This window comes from Malaclemys terrapin, chromosome 12, assembly GCF_027887155.1.
Source record: "Malaclemys terrapin pileata isolate rMalTer1 chromosome 12, rMalTer1.hap1, whole genome shotgun sequence".
Classification (NCBI taxonomy): domain Eukaryota; kingdom Metazoa; phylum Chordata; order Testudines; family Emydidae; genus Malaclemys; species Malaclemys terrapin.
The window spans coordinates 32,592,566-32,609,424 of record NC_071516.1 but is presented as its reverse complement, the minus strand read 5'-3'; the positions used below and the strand labels follow the sequence as shown (position 1 = coordinate 32,609,424).

General features: G+C 44.9%; 1 protein-coding gene across 5 annotated transcripts in view; it reads right to left on the bottom strand.

The window, feature by feature from the left end:
* The window catches only part of CPNE1 (copine 1), an 89,581-nt gene that overhangs the window by 20,633 nt on the left and 52,089 nt on the right, over window positions 1-16,859 (bottom strand). For all 5 annotated transcript variants that reach the window (XM_054045509.1, XM_054045505.1, XM_054045506.1 and 2 more), the window contains 2 exons: window positions 7,422-7,496; window positions 7,075-7,146 (listed from right to left, as the gene is read on the bottom strand). In XM_054045509.1, coding sequence (XP_053901484.1) covers window positions 7,075-7,146; window positions 7,422-7,496 — 147 coding nt within the window. The remainder of the gene's footprint in view (window positions 1-7,074; window positions 7,147-7,421; window positions 7,497-16,859) is intronic.

The window sequence follows — 16,859 nt, the reverse complement described above, 5'->3', positions numbered from 1 at the left end:
AGAAAACAGGTAAGTGACTGGATTGATTGACTGATTGATTGATTAATTGATGTGAAGCTAGGAGATTACCTTTGGTAAGAATTTGGAATGTAGGCGCAGGGATACTTTAGCACTATGGAAAATTGTGAAAGGTGGGTCCGCCATCATAGCTCTGAGTTCACCGAGCCCTCTCACGGAAGTGATAGCAACAAGGAAGGTGACTTATGTATAGGAGGGACATAGAGCACGATGCCAGTGATTCAAAGGGTGGTTTCATTAGCAAGGATAGAACTAGGTTCAGGTCCCATTGGGGTGCAAGGGTTTGAATGGGTGGGAAGGGTCTGATGAGGCCCCTTCAAAACCCCTCAGTTAGTGGGTGTGTAAAGATAGAGTGACCTTCCACAGGAGGGTGGAATGCGCTAATTGAAGCCATGTGGATTTTCAGAGAGTTGATGGCAAGACCCAATGCCTTCAAAGACAAAAAGTCCAGGAGGAGAGGGATCCCCACTGATTCTGGTAAAACGCCCTTTTGTTGAACCCAGGAGGCGAAGCATTTCCACTTTGCTCGGTAACAGTGCCTAATGGATTCCTTCCTGCTGCTGGAGAGGATGTCTTGCACAGCTGAAGAACAGGTCTATTCTAAAGCAGATGCCCATCCAAATACCATGCTCTGAGGTGGAGCGCCTATGGTTTGGGATGTTTGATCTCGCCGTTGCACTGGGTCAGCAAAGCGGGGAAGGTGGGGATAGGAACTGGTGGACGGGTTGATATGCAAAGGAGCTTGGGAAACCAGAATTGTCTGGGCCAGCAAAGGGTGATCAAAATGACTGTTGCTCTGTCTCATCAAATCTTGTGGAGTACCTGAAATAGGAGCAGTAGAGGAGGGAAGGTATAGCTGATTTGGTCTGACTGGGTGTTGGAGAGCATTGCCCTGAGAGTGATGGCTGAGATTTTCCCTGGAGCAGTACATGGTGCATTTGCTGTTTATATGGAAAGCAAAGAGGTCTCTGGTTGGAATCCCCCATCAGGTGAATCTGTTGTGACCTACCTAATCATGAAGTTCCCACTCATGGTCAATCGCAAAATGTCTGAGCGAGTTCGTGAGCATATTCTGTGCCGATCAAAGATAAGCTGAGGACAAGAGGATCTGGTGAGTGATACGCTAGTTGCAGAGATTGACTGCTTCTGCACATACAGCAGTCGATCTCGTGTCCCCCCGTCTGCTGATGTAGAAAACAGTGGTGGTGTTGTCTGACATGACGGGAACGGATGAACAGGAGAAAGGATTGGCATGCTTTCCTTGCATCTCAGAGTTCCAGGATATTGATATGCATCTTGGATTCTCAAAGAGACCACGTTCTCTGTCTCCTGTGATTGTACATGTGTGCTCCCCGGCCTATGAAGGATTTGTCGGTGATGACTGTCTTGTCTGGGGAGGAAGGTAACACCTATGCATATATGACATGGGTCTGTCCACCACTGAAGGAATGAGAGCACCCAGTTGGGCACTGTCAGTATGAGGTCCATGGCATGACGTTTTGGCGAGTAAACGATTTGGAGCCACATCTGGGTGCAATGAAGGTGGAGTCAAGCAAAGGTGGTCATGTATGTGCAAAAAGCCATGTGGCCAAGAAGGAACAGGCAAGTCCTGGCTGGTACATAAGGATTGTTGACAATGTGAGTTATGATTTCTCTCATTGCCTGGAACCTGTTCCTTGGTAGGTAGGCCTTTTCTGTGACTGAATTGATGGTGGCCCCTATAAAGTCCAGGGATTGTGTGGGGTCTAGGATTAATTTCACAAAATTGATGCTGACTCCACGGGACGAAGGAAGGTCGAGTAACATGGAGGCTGAAACTTGGGCTTTGTGTCTGGACTGTATGTGTAGGAGCCAGTTGTCTAGATATGGAAACACTAAGATCCCAAAATGTCTGACATAGACCACTACAATGGAGAAAACCCTGGAAGCAGTGGCTCTTCTGAAGGGGAGTAACCTGGAAATGGTGAGTGCCGACTTTGAATCTCAGGAAGCATCTGTGGGCTGGATAGATATCGATGTGAAAATATGCATCCTGCACATAGAAAGCTGTAAGCCACATGATTTTTTCTAGGGATGGGATAACCACTGCCAATGTGACCATACGAAACTTGAGTTTGTGGATGAAGCGATTGAGATGACGGAGGTCAAGAATTGGTCAAAACCTGCCTTTTTTCTTGGGTATCAGTTCCTTGATACTCCAGGGGGATGTGTTCTACTGCTTCCTGTTGTAATAAGGAATGCACCTCTTGGGTGAGAATGCTGTTGTGAGAGTGGTCCCTGAAGGGGGGGTGGGGGGTGGCTAGATGAGGTAGTGTGATGAATTTGATCATATAGCCATGGTGGATGATATTCAGCACCCATTTGTCCATTGTTATTGCACTCCAAGTTTGGAAAAAGAGTGCTAAATGACCCCAAAGTGGGTAGGCGTCGCGAGGTGGTAGGCAAGGTAGTTGGCCGCTCTCTAGATGGTAACAGAAATATGTCTTGGATGGAGGTTGCAGCTGTGAGGTGGAAGCCTGTAAAGGGGGTCCCAGGAGGCATGATCTCTGGGTTTTCTGTCACTTCCTTGGTGGCTCATAAGGTCTCTGAGGACAGAATTGGGGGACCTGTAGCATTGGGTAGGTGGTCGTGGTGTAATTTAAGCTTTGGGGCAGGAGTGTAGATGCCCAGGGAGCGACAGGTGGCTCTGGAGTCCTTGAGGGTATGTGGGGAATTGTCTGTCTTTTGATTAAAGAGATGGGATTCATCAAAGGGAAGGTCTTTGATAGTGTTTTATACCTCCCTAGGAAAACCAGAAGAATGGAGCCAAGACTCCCTATGCATAATTATGGCCCTAGCCATAGCCCTGGAGGAGCTGTGTCCAGCCTCAATTGGAGTGCTGTTGTGGCCACCAGCTCCCCTTCCTCAACAAACACCTGAAAACGAGTCTGGTCCTGCTGTGGGAGACTATCAGCAAATTCCTCAAATTTGCTGTAGTTCAGGAAGTTGTATTTGGCTAGTAAAGCCTGATAGTTCAAAATCCAGAACTGAAGACTGGATGAGGAAAAGGTCCAAACACTTGTCCTTGTTGTCAGATATTGTAGAACAAGGATGCTGTTGGCTGGCTTGTTCAGTTGCTACTTGCGCAACCATGGGGGGAGGGGGTGTGTGAAGGAGAAAGGGGGTGCAAAGAGAGAAACTTGGACCCCTTACCCAGAATGTAGTAACTTCTTTCTGCCCCTTTGGGGGTAGGCATGCAGGTAGCCGGGGTGTGCCATAATGTTCTGGCAGGCTCAAGAATGCCGTCATTAATAGGCAGTGCAACCCTAGTTGGTGCTGAGGAGTGGAGGATATCCAGGAGTTTATGCTGGGTGTCTTGGATTTCCGCCATGGGAATATAGAGTTCCCCTGCAACTTTGCACAGTAGCTCTTGAGCTGTCTGAAGTCATCTGGAGGTGAAGCGGATGCTGTAGTCACTGCCTCATCTGGAAAAGAGGAGGGAAATCTTGCTGATTCCGGCGGCACCCTCAGAGCTAGGCTAAGGGATACCTCCTCCTCTAACAGATCCGAGTGCCTGCTAGAAAGGGCCCTCAATGGGGAGGAAGGTGAAAATTCCCTTGTGGATCAGGCTAGTTCTGAGGGAGGGCATCAGGACCAGAGTCCGCAGTACGGCCCGGAGGTTGGATCTGGGGGATGTTGAGGTGGTCCCCATGGCATAGGGTACCAGTGGCTCCACGGGCGCCAAGACCGGGATGGCACATGTGGGTGGTACAATGCCAATAATCCCTCTCCGGTGTTCAATTTGTCGGAGGATGAGAAGGCAGAATCCAGTTCCATTGGAAGTACCATTGAAGCCAGTGGAAGAGGGTAGATCATCTGAGGGGTCCCACAGTGGGAGGTGCATCACAAGGGGGAGAAATAATCTCCCTAGAGGTAGAAGGGTCTGAAAAAATGGGGTGATCCCGGTGCTGCTAAAGCAAATATGTTAAGAGGATCATACAGTTCCTGATCTCCCTGGTGTCAGAGGTACCCTCTCTTTACTCAGTGCCTTGGATCCCGCATCTTATGGCACACCAGGGCTGTCGATACCAATGGACCAGCACTCGGAACCGCCGGATCCCCCTGCTTGTGGGGCTTCTTGTCATGTCGATCGGGTTCTGTGTGCACACATCTCTGTGGCTCAAACTCGTGGAAGGAGCGTTCACTTTTTTCGCTTTTGAGGAAGACTTAGTCCCATGCTTTTGGGTTTGCTTCCTTACTTCCCTACTAGGCCTCGGCATGGAGTCCATGGGGTGGTACCACCGGAGCCGGATTCGGTAGCAGGAGGCACATAACTTGCGATTTCAGGCTGATGTACAGGGGGGAGGGTCCTCCGACCTGGGTGTCAGTGAGGCGAATTCCATGAGACGGAGAGCCTGGCCTTCTCGAGTACAGCTGGGGAAGGATTGGCAGATACTGCACCTAGACGTGACGTGAACTTCCCCCAAACAGTAGAGGCAGCTTTGGTGGCCATTGCTTACCAAGAAGGATCATGGGCAGGAGGCACAGAGTTTGAAGCCCAGGGTCCTGGGCATAGTCCGGTACCCATACAGGGAAGGGACGGGAGGGAGGCAGAAAAACAAACCTGAGATCTGTGTATACTAAATACTACAAACTATGATAAAAACTACAGTACAACTGATAAAACTACTATAAAACTATGTACAATGATGTGTTTAAAGGTGCGTCAGAGATGAGGACACTTAAAAGTTTCAAACTGGACCATGCGTCGGTCAGAAGGAACTGGAGAAATGGTCGGTTCGCCCCGTGGCAAGCCAGGGTGCATACGTGGACCAATGGACACTACTTTCAAATTTTCCAACTCCGGGCGCATGGTGCTCATGTGTAACCCGCAGTGGAATACAATAGGGACCATCACTCAAAGATGCAGCTACACATTGCACCAGATCTACTCAGTTTACACCCACATACCACATTTTGAGAGAAAATACCATGTTTTTAAAAGATATCTGTCTATAATAAAAAGTTGCCCTGTCAAGGACAAATTTCAGCCAGAGCCCAATTTGAAGAGATTTCCTAATAAAAATGGATTAAAAAACTCCAAAAAGTGACACAGAAAATTCTAAGGGAATAAATGTAGGGCTGTCGATTAATCGCAGTTAACTCTCACATGATTAATTCAAAAAAATTAATCAAGATAAAAAAATTAATCGTAATTAATCACACTGTTAAGCAGTAGAATACCAATTAAAATGTATTAAATATTTTTGGATGTTTTTCTACATTTTCAAATATTATTGAAACAACTATTACAAAGTGTACAGTGCTCACTTTATATTATTTTTGACTACAAGTATTTTCACTTAAAAATGATAAACAAAAGAAATAGTATCTTCAATTCACTTCATACAAGTACTGTAATGCAATCTCTTTATCGCGAAAGTGTAATTTACAAATGTAGATTTCTTTTGTTACATAACTGCACTCAAAAACAAAAAAATATAAAACTTTAGCGCCTACAAGTCCACTCAGTCCTACTTCTTGTTCAGCCAATTGCTAAGACAAACAAGTTTGTTTACATTTACAGGAGATACTACTGCCTGCTTCTTATTTACAATGTCACCTGAAAGTGAGAACAGGCATTTGCATGGCACTTTTGGAGCAGGTGTTGCAAGGTATTTACGTGCCAGATATGCTAAACCAGGGTTCGGCAACCTTTCAGAAGTGGTGTGCCGAGTCTTCATTTATTCAGTCTAATGTGAGGTTTTGCGTTATGGTAATACATTTTAATGTTTTTAGAAAGTCTCTTTTTATAATCTATAACTAAACTGTTGTTGTATGTAAAGTAAATAAGGTTTTTAAAATGTTTAAGAAGCTTCATTTAAAATTAAATTAAAATGCAAAGGCCCCCGGACCGGTGGCCAGGACGCGGGCAGTATGAGGGCCACTGAAAATCAGCCATAGGTTGCCTACACCTGTGCTAAACATTCGTATGCCTCTTCATGCTTCGGTCACCATTCCAGAGGACATGCTTCGATGGTGATGATGCGCGTTAAAAAAAAAAGTATTAATTAAATTTGTGACTGAACTCCTTGGGAGAGAATTGTATGTCTCCTGTTCTGTTTTTCCCACATTCTGCCATTTTGACAGCTCTAAATAAAAGTTAATATTGTGAAGTTCACACCAATAGCCCACCACTTTTAGAGAAAAACTAAACATTTTGATCCATTTTCAGCTCTATTTAGAATGTAACACTAAATATATAATGTTGTAATAAATCAGGTGGTTCCACAATAATTTTCTTGGAATAATAAATGGAATAAAATACATTTACTTTAAAACTTTCCATATCTTGTGTGGTCTTCAATAGGTCTTTGTTAACACTGAACACACATTTTCCATATTTAGATTGTGTTATTTCTCATCCAGTGTTAATGATGGGACATGGACAGACCAGGACTGTCCTACAACACAGAAGAAAAGTACACCAACATTCCAAAGGATCAGTCAGACTCACCCCAACACAGCATGAAAAGAGCAGTCTGGAAACATTAGAAGGAAGAAGATGTATCATTTTTTTGCATGACGTTGGGCATTAGGGCATGCTGGGGAGGACTCCAAAGTCTGGATAATTGGGAGAAGCTGCAGATAAGGATTCAAAACTAAACTCTGAACCTTTGGAAGTTCTCCAGTTGTTATCCAATACATTTAATATTTAGCCTAAATCAACTTTCAATTCTACCTCAAGGATGTTTTTTCAGATAAACTGCCCACTATCAAAGACACATCTCAATGAAATCAGCTTGAATGAAAGGCAAGGCCAATCCCAAAAAGTGTGGTTTGATTACTTTCTATGTGACATCACATTCAGAACATAAACAGCATGTTTCCTGTTCAAGCATTTCTAAATGTGAGTACTTCCTCTTCTACACTATTCTCCCAATTAAAAAAAAAAAAAAAAGAGTGAACACACACGCGCACACACACACACACAGAGCGAGTAGAACTGAATTCCATCTCATTGCAATTCCTGATTATAGCTACAAAAACATGTGTAACTCTGTAAGAGTCAATTACCTTTTTGTCCAAGTTCTGTGCTTCAATCTCTAGACTGACAACTCTTGTGTCTTTAATCTCTTCTGCTGAAATCTGTGTGACAAGAATTTAAAAACAAATTAATTTCCAATGGAGCTTAGCAGACACTGAGGCACATGAAAGGGACTTTGCTTCTGGTTGTAAATATGTTTTCTTGCACGCACGTGCGCACACACACACATCAAGTAACACAATTTAACACTGCCAAAAAGCAGACAAACTTTGAAATTAAATTACCCAAAGCTAATTAATTTAACCAACGAAATTTAACTCTACATAAAGTGACAAGTTTATTCATTCTTTTAGGGATATACACAAAGCACAGTTACCGTAATGGTGCCTTTTCCTGCTGGCTTTCCTTTCTTCAACTCCAAAGGCCGAGTGAGTGTTTTACTGGAAACAATCTAAAGCCAAATGAAGGCATACATAATTATGGAGTTAGACCCAGAAAACATGGTAACTCTTCAAGAGTAAATTTCCCAAAATCACCTAAGTGCTAAGTCCCTAAGTTCCATTTTCAAAAGTAACCTATACCCTTAGGAGCCTAAGCATCACTGAAAGTCAGTGGGACTTATGCTCCTAAATCACTAAGGCTTTTTTGCAAATTTTATTTATCCTAAAGCTATACATTCTGAGGCTACAGTATTCCAGCTCTGACATCCATTGACATCCCCTGAAATCTAATCCTTGCATTCCTTTCACCTCTAATTTTTGCCTCCCAATGACACCTTGAGACAATGATATTTTACTATAAGGATCCAAGAAATTCTAAAAATAGAAAGAGGCCATTCAACAAGCCAGGTCCTGTTTTAATATATTTGAACCCCACTTTGCTACCCCTGGGTTAAACATCCAACCCTCTGCTCCAGAAATGGAGGAGTAGAGGGGGTCTCCAATACTCATTCAATCTCTGCTGCAATCACCTTCCCTTTTCACACAAAGGCAACTAAACACAGAGAAGTAGCCCTGCTAGAGTTCTCCAATTACCCCATACTCATTTGTTAGATCATATTCCATGATGTTTGATGCTCTCTCCATTTTGAGCAATTTATAATAAGCCATCTCTATTTTCTGAACTTGGAAGTTTTAAGAATTTTTGTTCCAGATATCTGTTTTCCAGGACACATTCTTGTGCAATCATCAGAAATGAAATTAATCAGGATGGAAAACATTGTTTCTCCCATTGATTTAAAAGGGGCCTGCAAAGGATATCTAAAAATTAGGGCTGTCGGTTAATCACAGGGGGGAGGGATAGCTCAGTGGTCTGAGCATTGGCCTGCTAAATCCAGGGTTGTAAATTCAATCCTTGAGGGGGCGATTTGGGGATTTAGTTGGGGATTGGTCCTACTTTAAGCAGGGGATTGGACTAGATGACCTCCTGAGGTCCCTTCTAACCCTGATATTCTATGATTCTAACTCACACAATTAACTAAAAAAAAAAATCAATCAAGATTAATCGCAGTTTTAATCACACTGTTAAACAATAGAATACCAATTGAAATTTATTAAATATTTTTGCATGTCTTTCTACATTTTCAAATATATTGATTTCTATTACAAGACAGAATACAACTTGTACAATGCTCACTTTATATTATTTTTATTACAAATATTTGTACTGTAAAAATGATAAAATACATTATAGTTTTCAATTCACCTCATACAAGAACTGTAGTGCAATCTCTTTATTGTGAAAGTGTAACATACAAATGTAGATTTTTTTTGTTAAATAACTGCACTCAAAAACAAAACAATGTAAAACTTTAGAGCCTACAAGTCCACTAAGTCTTACTTTTTGTTCAACCAGTCGCTAAGACAAACAAGCTACGGGAGAAACTGCTGCCTACTTCTTATTTACAATGTCACCTGAAAGTGAGAACAGGCATTTGCATGGCACTTTTGGAGCCAGTGTTGCAAGGTAATTTACATGCCAGATATGCTAAACATTCGTATGCCTTTTCATGCTTCAGCCACCATTCCAGAGGACATGCTTCCATGCTGATGGCACTTGTTAAAAAAATGCGTTAATTAAAATTTGTGACTGAACTCCTTGGGAGAGAATTCTATGTCCCCTACTCCGTTTTACCTGCATTCTGCCATATATTTTAATGTTACAGCAGTCTCGGATGATGACCCAGCACATGTTTATTTTAAGAATACTTTCACAGCAGATTTGACAAAACGCAAAGAAGGTACCAATGTGAGATTTCTAAATACAGCTACAGCACTCGACTCAAGTTTTTAGAATCTGAAGCACTGTCCAAAATCTGAGCGGGACAGGGTATGGAGCATGCTTTCAGAAGTCTTAAAAGAGCAACACTCGGATGTGGAAATTACAGAACCTGAACCCCAAAAAGAAAATCAACCCACTGCTGGTGGTATCTGACTCAGATGATGAAAATGAACATGCGTCAGTCCACTCTGCTTTGGATCGTTACCGAGCAGAACCAGTCATCAGCATGGATGCATGTCCACTGGAATGGTGGTTGAAGCATAAAGGGACATATGAATATTTAGCACATCTGGCACGTAATATCTTGTGACGTCAGGTACAACAGTGCCATGGGAAAGCCTGTTCTCACTTTCAGGTGACATTGTAAACAAGAAGCAGGCAGCATTATCTCCTGCAAATTGTAACCAAACTTGTTTGTCTGAGTGATTGGCTGAAGTTGGACTGAGTGGACGTGTAGGCTCTAAAGTTTTACATTGTTTTATTTTTTGTATATAATTCTACATTTGTAAGTTCAACTTTCATGATAAAGAGATTGCACTACAGTACTTGTGTTAGGTGAATTGAAAAATACTATTTCTTTTGTTTTTTTACAGTGCAAATATTTGTAATAAAAAATAAATATAAAGTGAGCACTGTACACTGTATTCTGTGCTGTAATTGAAACCAATATATTTGAAAATGTAAAAAACATCCAAAAATATTTTTAAAATATTGAATACCATTTATTTAACAGCGCAATTAATCGCGATTCATTTTTTTAATCGCTTGACAGCCCTACTAAAAATATTGGACTTGTGACCTTTATTTTTGCTTTATTATAACAAAGAAAACCTGAAAGGAGTTGTTTGTTTGGGGTTTTAAGATTTTTTTCTGCTTGTTCTGTACCTAAGAAAAAATTAGGAGTATCTTCTCCCCTGGTTTTGCTAGAGGACATGTTGGGGGTCACAGAACATGTACACTGTTAGCGCTCACACTTTAAAGGAAAGAGCAGGAGTGTTTGGATTTTTAATTAAAGATCTCCTCTCTTCAAAGTGGTAATCACCGAAGCTAAATAGGTGTTAAAAAAAAATTAAAAAATAGTTTTTCACAGTCTGACTTAAAATCTCATCTCCTCTTCAGATGTAATCATTTCACTAGTTTTCCAGTCAGACAGAACATGAATTTCTAATTTAAAAAAAATGCAGAAGACTGTACTATAATAACTTTAAAACTTTCTTTAGGCAAAAGCCCAGCTTTCAACGTACCCCCTTCCATGATTGGTCATCTTTAAACAAGACACTAAATGTAAACTCTTCTCTGCCAGCAGAGAGAGTGAAGACCATTAACGCAATTAAAATGTGCATTGAAACTCACGTACTGTACATATGCAAATACATAACTAAGCATCTCAGGCTATGTCTAACCTTAAAACACCTTAGCTGCGCTACTGAAGTGCTTCAATATAGACACTGCAGTGATGAGAGGGGTTCTTCTGTCGCTGTAGGAAATCCACCTCCCCAAGAGGCGGTAGAACTGTCTATTCATAGATTCATAGATTCTAGGACTGGAAGGGACCTCGAGAGGTCATCGAGTCCAGTCCCCTGCCCGCACGGCAGGACCAAATACTGCCTAGACCATCCCTAATAGACATTTATCTAACCTATTCTGGGTATTAGGTTGATTTAACTATCTCAGGAGTGTCTATTTTTCACGCCTGAGAGACGTAGCTATACCACTATAACTTTGCAGCGTAGACCAGCCCTAAGAAAGAGAGACTCTTCATTGAGGGCTAACCTCACAATAAGCTTCATTTTTTAAACTGCGCCCATTCAAGTTATTTAAATATAAACTAGGGGTTCGCACACTTTGCAGGTTCTATAGGGTGGGCTCACTGCACACATCTAGAAGTTCTTAAATCCCTCCATTCTCCCCACAAGCTTCTAGTGCGCCACTCTCCCATCCGCCCTCTAATCCAGGGACGCCCTGTAACTGCTCCTCTCCCTGCACACCAGGCTCTGTGCATCCCCCATTTCCCTCCATTGGCAGTGGCTCTATGCTTTCCCCATACCAAGGACTATGTGCGAAACCCTCATTCCAAGATCTTCTCTGCCAGATGCCCTGTGGGCTCCCCTTCCCCGCCTTATTTCTTCTCATCTTGTAGGCAGAAAGAAAAGTCATTCAAGATGGCAACATGCTGTACTCTATTGGGAGGATGAACGGAGCTGAGATAGAGGTATTGTTATGCTGGAAGATGCTAACCAGTTGAAGGTGTGGCTCTGCTAAACAGATGCCAGAGGCTCCATGTGATCCCCATTTTCCCCCTTCTATTTTCCCCCCCCAAAAATCAATCAGGTTCTGCCCACTGAAACCTACAACATTCCCTGAAATTTTGAACAGATCACAGTCAGCGTTCAAAAGTTATCATGTTACAGACAGACGCTATCACAAACCCTGCCAAAAAAAAAATAATTTCTTGTTTGCATGTAAAGAAAAGCTGAACACATTTTGCTCAAACTCTTTAAAAGAAACCAGCTTTGGGCTGGGAAGTTTCAATATCAAAGAACACACCTGAGCAAGTTACAAACAACTGATACTAATGTTTCAGAACAGCTCTTCCACTTGGCTTTAGGGAGAGTTGGCCAACCAGGATGTCACATTGTAGAGGGAGCGTCAGAAAGGCACCAGAACTGCTGTGTCTCTGTTGCAGGCAGGGTAGATTGATTAAAATCTAAGCGATTTAAATCACGGATTCTAATCATGATTTAAATAATCAATTTTAATCTTGTTTTGCGTTTGTGCTTTGTAGTTATTTTCCTAAAAAAAGGCTGATTCTCATTGGTTGGTACCATTAAAACATGCTGATACAGAACTACACATAGCCTTTCCGCCAAATCTGATGGTAATTATTTTTGCTAATCAGGGGGATACAGTATATCTAGACACATTTATTCAGATTCTTAATTTTAATATATTTATATCATGTTAGAAATTGGTGAACAACACATTTCTTATTTAGTAGATGATTAATTTTTTACTTGCGTTTTGTGTCAAGCTGTATTTGGACAGAAATTGGAATTCAATTAAAATGTGAAAAAACAGCATTTTGAAATTATTAGTCAAATAAAACTACCTTAAATGTGCTGGATACATAAGAAAAAAGGAAGTTTATCAAAACACGTTTTGCACTTAAAACTAACTGATTTATGAAGCAAACGAAATATACTTAGTAAATCGAAAAAACAGTTACTCACCTTCTCATAACTGTTGTTCTTCGAGATGTGTTGCTCACGTCCATTCCAATTAGGTGTGTGCGTGCCACATGCACAGTCATCGGAAGGTTTTTCCCCTAGCAGCACCCGTCAGGTCAGCTGTGGGGCCCCCTGGAGTGGCGCCTTCATAGCGGTGAATATAGGTCCCTGCCCATCTGCTGCCTCTTCAGTCCCTTCTTGCTGGATACTCCGACAGAGGGGAGACGGATGGGTTTGTAATGGACATGAGCAACACATCTCGAAGAACAACAGTTATGAAAGGTAGGTAACCATTTTTTCTTCTTCGAGTGTTTGCTCATGTTGATTCCAATTAGGTGACTCCCAAGCCCTTGCCAGAAGGTGGGATTGGAGTTCATGGAATTGCTGACTGGAGCACCGCTCTGCCAAATGCTGCATCATCTCTGGGTAACAGTGTAATGAGAGGTGAAAGTGTGAGCCGAGGACCACGATGCCACCCTGCTTATCTCCTGGATCGGGACCTGGGCCAGGAATGCTGCCGAGGAGGCCTGCGTTCTTCTGTAACGTGCCGTTAGTTCAGGGGCTGGTACTTTTGCCATTTCATATCATGCCTGGATACAAGACATGATCCATGATGAAATCCTCTGTGATGAGACCGAAAGGCCCTTCATCCAGTCTGCAATTGCCACAAACAGTTGGTTTGACTTATGGAACGGCTTTGTACATTCAATGTAAAAGGCCAGCGCTCGAACGTCCAGGGAGTGTAGCCTTTCTTCTCGACTATCCACGTGAGGCTTTGGGTAAAAGATAGGTAGAAAAATGTCCTGATTGGCGTGGAATTGGGACACAACCTTTGGGAGAAAGGCTGGGTGAGACCTACGCTGCACCTTGTCCTTATAGAAAATAGTGTAAGGAGGGTCAGAGGTTAGGGCTTTAAGCTCCGACACTCTCCTTGCTGACGTAATGGCAACTAGGAATGTCATCTTCCATGACAGGTAGAGCAGTGAACAAGTCGCCAGGGGTTCAAATGGGGGCCCCATTAGTCTGGAAAGGACCAGGTTGAGATCCCATGCTGGGATAGGTTGCTTAATCTGCGGGTATAGCTTGTCCAGATCTTTCGGGTCTGACCATTGTGTTGGTGAAGACAGAACGGCTTGCCATTCCTGGGTGGAAGGCGAAGATGGCTGCCAGAGATGATTCCAAGAGGCCCTGCTGTTTTAAATGCAGTAGGTAGTCTAGGATAAGCGGTATGGGAGCCTGCATCAGAGGAGCGCGACCTTAGAACACCAGATTGCAAACCTTTTCCAATTGGCCAGGTAGGTAGCTCTGGTGGAGGGTTTCCTGCTTCCTAATAGGACCTCTCTAACTGGCTCAGAGCACATGAGCTCCATTGGGTTTAGCCATGAAGCTTTCAAGCAGTGAGGTTCAGAGACTCGAGGTTGGGATGATGAAGACGACTGTGGTCTTGGGTGATCAGGTCCGGGACCAGGGGCAATGTGATTGGGGTGTCCACTGACAGCTCCGGGAGCATGGTGTACCAGCGCTGGCTAGGCCAAGCCAGTGCTACCAGTATGACTACCGCCTTGTCCCTGCAGATCTTGCGCTGAACACTGGGGATGAGCAGAACCGGTGGGAACATGTACAACAGATGGTCTGTCCAAGGAAGGAGAAATGCATCCCCTAGAAAGCCCAGGCTGAGATTCCAGAAGGAACAGAATCAGGGGCCCTTTCTGTTGCTCTTCGTGGTGAGCAGGTCGATTTGGAGAACTCCCCACCTTTGGAAAACGTTGTGCACCACATCCGGGCGGATAGACCACTCGTGATTGTGGAAGGACCTGCTGAGGTAATCCGCCAACTCATTCTGAGAAACTGGGAGGTAAAGTGCTTCCAGGTGAATGGAGTGGGCTATGCAGAAATCCCACAGCTTAAGGGCTTCCCGACATAGGGGAGAAGAACGAGCACCCTGCCTGTTTATGCAAAACATAGCAATTGTGTTGTCTGTCATGATCCCCACACACTTCCCTTGCAATTGGGCCTGGAAGGCTTGACACGCCAGTCGGACCACTCTCAACTCCTTGACATTGATGTGGAGTGAAAGCTCGTCCTGCAACCAGAGACCTTGGGTCTGGAGTTCTCCCAGGTCAGCGCCCCATCCCAACGCTGATGCATCTGTCAAGAGGGACAGAAAGGGCTGAGGTTTGTTGAAGGGGACTCCCTTGCACACCTCCTGTGGGTTGAGCCACCAGTGGACGGATTCGAGAATCAGCACCAGGCGGGTGACCACCTTGTCCAGGCTGTTGCGCCCCGGACAGTAGGTGGATGCCAGCCAAGCTTGGAGGGGCTTGAGTCTCACGTGCTGTACCACATACGTACATGCTGCCATGTGGCCAAGAAGCCTCAAGCAACCCCTTGTTGTGGTAGTAGGGTACCGCCTGAGGCTTTGTATGATGTCTGTCATTCACCAAAAGCGAGCCTCTGGCAGGGATGGCCTAGCCTGGCCTGAGTCCAACACTGCTCCGATAAAATCTATTCTGTGTGTCAGTGTAGCGGGACGGTCACCCCGCTCCAGCTAAGAAGGGGTTAAGAGCCAGCCCTTGGAGAGGGCCGGGGCAGGGAGGAATGGCTAGGCTGATTGGGGAAACAGCCACAGCTGAGGCCACGCCCCAATCAGGCCACAGCTAGCCCTATAAAAGGGCTGTGAGCCAGGAGCTCGCACACAGTCTCTCTCTCTAGCTGTGGATTGAGTTGGGCCTGGCTGCTTGGGAGCACAGCAGGGTACCTAGAGTGGAGCAGGGCTGGGGAAAGGCCAGAGGAGCTGGGGAGCTCCAGGCTGGAAAACCCCCGGGCTGCAGGCCTTGGTAAAAGCCAGGAAGAGTACTGGGGTTGCAGAGGTGCAGACCAGGGTAGGCAAAGGCAGCAGGTCCAAACCCCCCTTGCCAATGATGAGTGGATTACAGACTGCAGTCTGCCCCAGTGAGCGAAGGTTAGGTGGTGACTGGCAGTAGCCACTGAGGCAAGGTGGATATAGAGAGTTGGGGGTTCCCCTGGGAGGGGACACCCAAAGTGTGGGGACACTGCCAGGCGGCAGCACCACAAGGCAAAGGCAAGGGGTCCAGGAGGGACATGAGGGCCAGCGACAAGCAAGAAATCAGCCGGCCTGCAGAGGGCGCTCCGGAGCTGGAGAGCTAATTCCCTGGATGACCAGCAGGAGGCACCGCACCGGTGAGTCGTCACCTCGCTACAGTTGGGTTAAGGGTTGATTTGTGCTTGTTGAGCAGCAAACCCAACCTGTCGAAGGTGGAACTTACGAAGCTGACTTGTCACTCCACTTCGTCCCTGGAATGCCCCCTGAGCAGCCAGTCGTTGAGGTACGGGTAAACCTGCACCTGCCTCCGGTGTAGGAGGGTGGCTATGACCGACATGCACTTGGTGAACACTCGTGAGGCTGTTCACAGGCCAAAGGGGAGGACTGTAAATTGGTAATGACTGTGATTGACCACAAACCTGAGGAACCATCTGTGGGCAGGAATTATAGAGATGTGGAAATACGCGTGCTTGAGGTTGAGGGCGGTGTACCAGTCTCTTTCTTCCAGAGAGGGAATAATCATGCTTAGAGAGACCATGCAGAACCTCAACTTTCTCATTAAACTGTTGGGGCCTCGCAGGTGAAGGATGGGTCTGAGACCCCCATTAGCTTTGGGGATTAGGAAATAATAGGAACAGAATCCCTTGCCCCTTAGCTCCTGTGGCGAGGAGCATTTGGATCTCCTGCATGAGATGCTTGTGAGAAGGGTCCCTGAAGAGGAATGGGGAAGGGGACTGGGAGAGAGGAGAAGGGCAGAATTGGAGAGAATATCTCATTTCCACCATGCAAAGGACCCAGCTATCTGAATCTGTGCCCAAGCACAATAGAAGTGGGACAGATGGTTGAGAAAACGGGGAGAAGGATCCAGTGTGCAGGCTGGTGTGTCGCCCCCAGGCGTGCCTTCAAAAGGCTTGCTTAGAGCCTGACGATGGTCTTGTCAAGCCTTGGCCCGGCGGAGGATGGGGAGGCTTGCACCTGCCATTCCTATCCTGCTTCCTGGAGAAGTCATGCCTGGGCCGGAGGGTTAGAAACGCTGTAGGGGCTGTCACTTAAAATGTTTCCGCTGGGTGGCAGGGGTATGCATGCGCAACGATTTCAGCGTCACCCGCAAATCTTTTAGGCTGTGAAGCCTGGAGTATGTTTGCTCCACAAATAGGCCCATGCTATCAAAGGGCAGGTCCTGAATAGTTTGTTGGACTTCAGGAGGAAGACCAGATGCCTGGAGCCAGGAGCTCCTTCTCAT